This window comes from Phycodurus eques, chromosome 5 (genome assembly GCF_024500275.1).
Source record: "Phycodurus eques isolate BA_2022a chromosome 5, UOR_Pequ_1.1, whole genome shotgun sequence".
Classification (NCBI taxonomy): domain Eukaryota; kingdom Metazoa; phylum Chordata; class Actinopteri; order Syngnathiformes; family Syngnathidae; genus Phycodurus; species Phycodurus eques.
The window spans coordinates 291,452-300,790 of NC_084529.1; the positions used below are offsets into that span (position 1 = coordinate 291,452).

The window sequence follows — 9,339 nt, forward strand, 5'->3', positions numbered from 1 at the left end:
TGAGACTGGATATTGACGTGCATCTTGATGTCTCCTGAACTGGGTTCAAAGATGAAGTTTTAAAATACAACAGCTCTGTCATTGCCTGAGCTCTCCCATCCTGAGCTGAAAAAATACACTCCCTGTTGACCATGACGACTCCACTCACAGTGGCACGCATCTGTTCAACTTTCCAACATCATATATTTTGTGATCATAGTAAAAAAAAAAAAAAAACCTCTGACATTCCTGCTCACTGACTGGTTCAATCAAACCCATACTGAATGAGACGACGTCCATGGTTAGGTGGACTCCAACCATACCGCTACACTATGGCAGTGACCACTCGTAAAAGAAAATGAGAAATGAACCTCCTCACGATATTGTACTTCCTCTTTTGAAAAAGACAAAAAAGCTTACCAGAAACCCTTTTAACCAAGGTAAACAAACATTTTGTATCGCTCCTAATCCACAAAAGGAGCAACAATTTGGGGAACCTTAAAGGGCGATTTGGGGAGGGGGGGGGACAACTAACTAGTGTAAAGGGGAGAGTTCTAGCCTAGAAAGCCCCAGAATTGGCTTGGAAACCAGCTTGTGTGAAGTTATCACTGACAACAACAAAATGTGTACAGCAGGCGCTGGAAAGCATTTTTAAGCGATTAAAAACTGCAAATGTGTGTAAAAGCCCAACCAAGGTTTTGGGATTCAAACCGCTGCCTGTACACTAGTGACAGAGCATGCTTTCGGAGCAACAAGACCAAGCCCACACCCTGCTGATTCAAAAGGTACGTGAGCTCTCATATCCCTCCAAAATCAATTTGCCTCACTCCAACCTTGCGCACAGCCGCCTGCTGCAGCATCCACCGCTCCCGCTGCCCCCCTCACCCACTTAAGGCGTGAACCCTATGTACCCGCGCCAGCCCTTTACGACGGCAATCTAGGGTTTTGTCGCGCCTTTTTGGTCCAGTGTTCACTTGTGTTTGAACAGCAACCGCAGTCGTACTTAGCCGACAACGCTAAAATTGCCTACTTCATCGGTTGTCTCCGGGGTACAGCGCTCGGAGGGGGGAAACGGTCAGCCGTCTGTGCGTCATACTCTACTTTTTCCATGGAGATGAAGAAGATTTTTGAGCACCCGGTGCGCGGGAGGGAGGCCACTAAACGGCTGATGTCACTCCGACAGGGCTCTCGCAGTGTGGCTGACTTTGCGATCACTTTTCAGACTCTCGCTGCCGAGAGTAACTTTAATGATGAGGCGCTAAAGGAAGTGTTTCGGGGGGCCCTAGATGAGTCTCTTAAAGACGGGTTGGCCTCCAGGAATGAGCCAAGCTCCCTAGATCCAGCTGATTGATTTTTCTATCAGACTGGATTGTCGTCTCCGTAAGCGGCGGAGGGAATGCAACTCGAGGTCGCAGACTCCGCCTACCCCACTTCCTTCTCCACAGCACTCCACTCTGAAATCCTCCTTTGAGCCGCAGACTTTGTCACCAGCCCCGCTTCCTGAGATCGGTGAACCCATGCAACTTGGCCAAACAAAACTCTCAGATTTGGAGAAAACACGCAGGAGAACCTCTAATCTGTGCTTGTATTGTGGAGAGGCGGGCCACTACATTGCCAGCTGCCCCACACGTCCATCAAAAGACTCTCCAATAAAGGAGGAGTTGGTGAGTCAGAATGCAAGTTCCTCCTCTTCTGTCCGTTTTCAGATCTCTGCTACTATCTGCTGGAATGATCTGTCTCTGCCCGTTTTAGCCCTAGTAGACTCTGGAGCTGAGGAGAATCTCATTGACCACCGCCGAGTTAAACAGATGGGATGGTTAAACTGCCCTTGATGGGCGGCTGATCACCCATATCCAGCAAGAGACTGCTCCAGTTTCCCTCAAGCTATCAGGTAACCACCTTGAGACTTTTAAGTTTTCATGTTTTCCCTGGTCTTCAAGTTCCAATCTTGCTTGGCTTGCCTTGGCTGAGGCTCCATAACCCCAGCGTCGACTGGACCGTGTCCAAGATCACCTCATGGAGCAATTTCTGTCATGAGAACTGCTCGCGAGCTGCTGCGGTGCCCCCAAGTGGCCGAAGTCGGAGTAAATCCTCTGACCTGTCAGGTGTCCCCTCAATTTACCATGCCCTTGCTCCAGTATTCAGCAAACACCATGCCACTTCTCTACGCCCACACAGGCCTTACGATTGCGCTATTGAACTACAGCCCGGTGCACCGCTACCTAGCAGCCGTCTTTTTAACATCTCTCGTCCAGAGCGGGAGGCCATGGAGACCTACATCAGCGAGTCATTGGCCGCAGGTAGTATCCGGCCCTCCTCTTCACCGGTGGGGGCAGGCTTATTTCTTGTGGACAAAAAAGACAAGACCCTCCGTCCATGTGTGGACTATCGTGGCCTTAATAACATCACCATTAAGAATAAGTACCCCTTGCCGCTAATTCACTCTGCCTTTCCCCCCATTCACGGGGCAACGGTTTTCACCAAGTTGGATCTGCGCCTGGCCTACCACCTTGTCCGCATTCGGGAGGCAGACGAGTGGAAGACAGCATTTTACACCCATAGAGGGCACTACGAGTACCTCGTAATGCCTTTCGGCCTGACCAATGCCCCTGCTGTCTTCCAGGCAAGAGTCAATGACGTCCTGCGTGACATGATCAAAAAGTGTGTTTTTGTGTACCTGGATGACATCCTGGTTTTCTCCCGTTCCGTCGCAAATCACGAACGACATGTTCGACAAGTACTTCAGAGACTTCTCGAGAACAAGCTCTTTGTTAAAGCGGAAAAGTGTGAGGTCCATGTTCCAAAGACCACCTTTTTGGGTTACGTCATTGCTGAGTGGCAGCTTGAAATGGACCCAGCAAAGATAGCTGCAGTCACTGAGTGGCCGACGCCATCCACAAGAAAGGAGCTGCAGCGATTCCTTGGCTTCGCCAACTTCTACCAGCGGTTCATTCGGAACTGCAGTCGGGTGGCAGCACCCCTCACTGCGCTCACATCAGCCCTGACGTCCTTCTGCTGGTCTGAGAAGGCCGACGTGACCTTCTGTGAGCTAAAGAAACTTTTTTCCTCAGCTCCTATCCTCGTTCATCCGGATCCACAGAGGCAGTTCATAGTTGGAGTCGATGCATCAGAGGCGGGGGTTGGCGCGGTGCTGTCTCAGCGATCCCACACCGATGGTAAGGTCCACCCTTGCGCCTTCTTTTCTCGCAAGTTGTCTCAGGCGGAGAAAAATGATGGGATCGGCGACCGGGAGCTCGGCGACCGGGGGGTGAAGATGGCGTTGGAGGAATGGCGGCATTTCCTGGAAGGCGCCCATTCATCGTGCGCACTGACCACAATAATTTGGAATACATCCGCTCTGCTAAGAGGCTGAGCTCCCGTCAAGCCAGGTGGGCATTGCTTTTTGACCGGTTCACCTTTACCTAGTCCTACCGCCCAGGGGCCCAGGGGCCCAGAACACCAAGGCGGATGCCCTGTCCCTCCAGTTCGCCTCGGAGAGTGTCAAGAATGATCCAGATGCCATCTTGTCTCCCCGTTGCTTTCTGGGCTCAATCACATTAGAAATAGTAATGCTGGTAAAGGAGGCCCAGGAAGAACAAGCTGATCCTGGTGGGGGTCCCCGGAACTCCCTGTTTGTCCATGATTTGTTCCGCCCCCAGGTGCTACAGTGGGCCCATTCGTCGCGACTTACCTGTCACCCTGGAATCCGCAGAACATTGGCCTTCCTCCGTCAACGCTTCTGGTGGCCCACCATGGAAGATGACACCTGGTCCTTTGTCTCTTCATGCACAGTATGTGCTCAAAATAAGACATCCTCTAAGCCAAGCTCTGGTTTACTGCGTCCGCTTCCCATTCCCAGACGCCCTTGGTCGCACTTCGCCCTGGACTTCGTTTCTGGGCTTCCCCCGTCAAATGGGAACACAGTCATCATCACTGTGTTGGACAGGTTTTCCAAAGCAGCACACTTCCTGGCACTTTCCAAGCTTCCATCTGCCAAGGGGAATGCCGACCTGTTGGTCCAGCACATTTTCCGCCTGCATCAGAATCAGAATCATCTTTATTTGCCAAGTATGTCCAAAACACACAAGGAATTTGTCTCCGGTAGTTGGAGCCGCTCGAGTACGACAACAGACAGTCAATTGACAGAACACTTTGGAGACATAAAGACATTGACAAAAAACAATTGTGCAAAAAGATGCAGAGTCCTCTAGCATGACTAATATTGCAATAGTCCGGTGCAATGACCATTGTGCAAAGGGCGCTGAGACTTCAAGGAGCGGATGCGGTTTAAAGTGACGAGTAGTGCGATCATCTGGGACAATGTCGGTTGTGCAAATGTTACAGATAGTCCTCAATCAGTGTGCAGATGGAGCAGATGCTACTCTGGCATGAGTGGCCAGTATATGCAAATAGTGCAGCATGGCGAGACAACTACAGTGAGTGCACGAGTCATATATAATTGGCCCCGCAGAAATGTGACAACGAACTCAAGTCAAAAAATGGTCAGCTTGTTGTAATGTTGTCCTGTCAGGGCTGCTGTTTCAGCACCCTGAGTCCAGCCAGCGTGTGTGTATGTGTGTGTGTGTATACTGTAGCTCGGCGAGATACAGTTTGTCATACACTGACATTAAAAAAACTCAGGACAAAACAAATAGGGAAGTGAAAGATGCCTGTGAGTAATCCTTCTGCTTTTCATTCAAAAGTCAATCAAAATTGACATACGATACTGACGTGGGAAAAAGGGCGATACCCCCGAAACCAAATAAAGATCACACAAGTAGGGTAACCTTAAAAAAAAAAAACATGCACAGCAATTAAAGAAAATGAAAAATAAAAATATAATTTTCCTGAAATGTTGAACTGTCTAACAGCTAATTGATTTGAAATTAAAGTGAAAATACCTTGTGTTAAACGTTATAACATTTATTGGTTTCATATGGGGTATTTTATATATTATGGGGTGTTAACAGTGTTTTAGAAGAAGGAAAGTGTTCATAAGGGTATAGGTGTCAAACTCAAGGCCTGGGGGCCAGATCCGTCCCGCCACATCATTTTATGTGGCCCGTGAAAGCAAATTATGTGAATATTTATTTATTTTTGCTATCAAACCACTTTTTACAGATACTTGAACAATAGTTGAGCAAACTTAAACTTGTTTTATGATTTAAAAACTAGGTATCTTTCAATTTCTTGTGTATATGTAATAATATGATGAGGTGATTAAACATTTATATGATTACACAGTCATAACCGCCATCTGAGGGAAATCGCAATTAAAATATGGCCCGTGACAAAAATGAGTTTGACTCCCCTGCATCAGGGCATCAAGTTCTGATCGGCTATTTCACAGCTTCACAGTTTTTTCTCTGAGTTACTCACCGGTGGGGCGGCCGTCTTCTGTGGTGAACGGAGGCGAAGGCGACAGCACAGAGGGAAGCGAGCCGGAATCCAGGCCAACCTCCGTAAGAGAGGAATGACGAATGACGCTCCTGTTGATTCACCTCGCGAATCTACGCTCCCTACCCAACAAAATGGATGAGATTCATCTTCTCACAAAGACCACAAGACTAGACATGGCTTTGTGATGGCATCGCCCGATGGCACCGTAATGCTTCCGGGCTTCCAACTACTCTGGGTAGACCGCGTCACGGAGTTTTCGGGGAAAACAAAAGGCGGCAAGATATGCTTCTATATCAATAGAAAATGGTGTACTGCCGTCATGGAGCTCAACACACACTGCAGCCCAGACTTTGAGTCGCTGTTTTTGAACTAAGTCATTCTATTCCCTGCGCGCGTTTGCCTCATTCATACTCGCAGGTGTACATTCCACCCCAGGCTAATACGTACGCCCCCACTGCTAACGCTTGCTGAACAAGAAAACAAACTTTTAAAAAACGCACCCAGATTGATTCATTCATCTTCCGTTCCGCTTATCGTCACTCGGGTGCACAATTGACACTATTCCAGATTATCGCACTACTTGTCACTTTAAATGACTCAAATTTCTTGAAGTCTTTGCACCCTTTGAACAACGGTCACTGTACCAAATTATCGCTCGATTGGTCCTTTCAAACTGCTCTAAATCGCTAGAGGACTCTGCATCATTTGGACAATTGTCAAAATAAATCAATAAATAAATTGGATCGGCATTACCGGTAAGCTTTCGTTGCTCAGTTATGTCTCAAAAGTATTTTCTGTCAAATGGCTGTCTGTTGTCGCACTTGAGCAGGCCCAACTGCCGGAGACAAATTCCTTGTGTGGTTTTGACATATACAGTACTTGGCAAATAAGGATGATTCTGATTCTGATAGTCAAACTTTCTCTTCTAAAACTACGTAGCTGGTTTCCTTTTTTTCTGAATGAGACTTTGAAAGACTGTCATGTCAAACGTAAGATATGCTGTCAGTGGAATAGAGGTGATGGTGGTGGTGAAATTCTGCCGTGTCTTCCTTTCCCTCATCTGTTGGCCATTCCAAGACACTTACTGAATAATTGTGCATTGAGTTTGTTGCAATAAAACAAACATTGTATATATGTTAGCTTACAAGGCTAACAAAAATGTTGACGTTCATCCATCCATTTTCACCAAGCAAAATATTCAACATATGTTGGTTATCTTCCACGATTTTTGGGAATTCAAAGAATTTGAATAGTCTCCTATTATCTCAACCTAATAATGCATTCTTTATTTCCCTGAAGACGGCGAAATCCACATGCAGGCAGCAGGGAAGCAAAGCCAGACAAAGCCTCTCCAGGTAGGAGAGAGTCATTGACCGTAACTGATTTTCATCCCAAATATACATGTATTTATTTGATTCATACAGAATTGTGCTTTTGTATACGTACAATTGGGTCACTTTGTCCAAAAACGTTTAAGCTGCTGAAAACTGAGCTGCTCTGCATATAAAAAAAAAAAAAAAAAAAAAAAAAAAAAAGGTACGCTCTTAAATGGTGAATATTGATGACACATACTGCGCACACACCATTGCAAAGTACTCTCCGATGACATGAGTCCATGTGACTGCGTGACATGTAGGAGGTGAAAGTAAAGTTTTTGTTTTTTTTTTCAGTATGCATCCTACGCAGAGAAACAACATGGGAAAAACACGAAACAGTACTTCCTCCTTTGCCATTGTTGATCTTATCCATTACGTTGCATTTTGAGAAGTGAGATGAACTTGGATGAAATACAGACAAAGAAAAGCCATACGTCCTGGTAAACCCCCTAAGAGAAATTCCCAACATGATGCTGTTCCTCTTCTCTTCATAAGGTGGATGGATGCGAACGATGTACACTGACAGACACAGTGGAGAGAACAGACTGAAGAAGGGTTCAACGGACCGGACCCACTTGACGATGACTTCTCGCCTTCCTCTGTCTGTGTTGGTGATGCTGCTAATAGCTATCACTTTGAGTGAAGGTAAGGAGGGTTTTTCTACTGAACTGAATGATAAAAGGTAGCTGTTTCTATAGTTCGTATCAAGTAAGAAAATGTCAAAATAAGCTTCGGTTAAAGTAGTTGTAGTATGAAGTCAAGACCTGTATGTAGGGAAGGAGTCGGTGGCACCGGGCATCCAAATGGGTTTGGGTGGCCATTAGACCCAACCACCTCCGTCGACGAATGTTTTTTGATCAGGAAAAATACCCGTCGAAGATCGGTTTGAGGCGATCGGGGATCAACGTTGTGTGACACACCTTTGCACGCCACTATTTAAGTACCGGTCAATTTGGACCCAAAACCGTCTGTCTGCTAAAGCTGAAGGAGAACTTCTTTCACCTTTCAGCATCAAAATGACTCCAAGCTTACATCCAAGTCAACAACAGAATGGGGCCGGCCATCTGATGAAAATTCAAATTGGTCTTGATTTCTAAAAAATCAAGAGATACCCACACAACCAAACAGATCTGGATTGCAATAGTTGCCCTGTTACGATGTGCCATGCGTAAAAGGACAAGTCTGTGTCGTGAGTGCTGTAAAAAATACAACAAATAAAAAGATTTGTGAACAGTTGAAAAGCAACAAAGGACCACATCTTTTTCAATTGAAGTGTACAAGTAATCGGTCACATTCTTTTATTATCATGTTAAGGTTTTGAAAATATTTATCAAGGTCTCTTACATTAGTAAAAAAAAAAAAAATGGTATCATACTGTAAGTATCGGCTAAGTAACTCGCGTTATTGAATGATATGCTCTTCTTTGCTCTTAGGTGGTGAATTCTTATATAATACTGAGTTGTTCTCGCTTGTAGGTTTGCGAGGTTCTGGACCGAAGGACTGCTGCTATCATTTCAATGAGAACCCTATTCTCCCAAAAAGAGTAGTCCGATATGTTAGGACTCCACAGCAGTGCCCCGTCGCTGCGGTGAGGTCGGTACCCAATCTTGAAGACATTTAGCATTATCTGCATCACAATCAACCTCACCCGCCGTCTGGTTTATATGTTCTTACAGACTGAAGACAGTGATGGGTCGTCACATGTGTGCAAGGTCTTCAGCCTCATGGGTGAAAGACCTCATCAACCATATTGATGCCAAAGTAATCCTCGGAAAGACAACTAACTTGTGACTTTCGCTACACCCCGAACCGACTGTATTTTGAATATATTCTGGAAATTTAAAGTGTTTGATGACGATTTCACCAAGCCTATTATGTCAAAGTAATGTGTGGAGGTAAAATAGATGAATAAATCAATCCAAAAGGGGCTCACAGCTTGTAATCATTCTCGCTGTTCTGGGGCGTAATGTTCTGAAATGGGTAATAACTCAACAAAACCCTGACCGCGCTATGACGGTACTTTGTGTGTGTGTTCAAAGGCTTTTTGTACAAAAGCCTTTGTTTGTAATGAGAGCTTCAAGACGCCTCCTGTAAGGAGAAACTAGTCGTCTGCATTGCTCTGGTGTGATTTTGGCCCATTCCTCCACACATGCAGTCTTCAAATGTTAAAGGTTCTGTGGGCTTCTTTTATGGACCTTGAGTTTCAGTGCTTTCCATAGATTTTTTCGACTGGATTCAAGTCAGGTGATTGGTTGGGCCGTTGTAGCAGCTTTCTTTTATTTTGTTTTCTTTGAAACCAATTGGGCGGCTCCGTGGACGACCGGTTAGAGCGTCAGCCTCACGGTTCTGAGGACCGGGGTTCAATCCCGGCCCCGCCTGTGTGGAGTTTGCACACCTCGGGCCTCCGAATCAAATGCCCGCGGGGCATCAAGTTACTGTGTATTGCCCTTAATCACAAAAGAGTCTCAAAGGGCTTTAAAGGCCCACAGTTGACAAGGCCTCAGACAATTTTTGCCTTCGTGGACAGAAAGTCAATTTCGGATGCCCGAGCGCTGTGAATCCTTCCCCCGAACGTCAGCACCGA

The 9,339-nt window shown here is 46.1% G+C and overlaps 1 protein-coding gene across 2 annotated transcripts; it reads left to right on the plus strand.

Annotated features, from left to right (window-relative positions):
- Positions 1-5,135: 5,135 nt before the first annotated feature.
- LOC133402609 (C-C motif chemokine 2-like) lies at positions 5,136-8,682 on the plus strand. 2 transcript variants are annotated; one of them, XM_061676536.1, is made up of 5 exons: positions 5,136-6,734; positions 7,050-7,093; positions 7,251-7,400; positions 8,231-8,348; positions 8,432-8,682. In XM_061676536.1, the coding sequence occupies exons 1-5, from the start codon at positions 6,538-6,540 to the stop codon at positions 8,544-8,546; spliced, it is 624 nt and encodes a 207-aa protein (XP_061532520.1). In that variant the 5' UTR covers positions 5,136-6,537; the 3' UTR covers positions 8,547-8,682. The 2 variants fall into 2 exon arrangements, with proteins under 2 accessions (XP_061532520.1, XP_061532521.1); XM_061676537.1 differs by lacking the exon at positions 5,136-6,734 and having other exon boundaries at positions 6,891-7,400.
- The last annotated feature ends 657 nt before the right edge of the window (positions 8,683-9,339 follow it).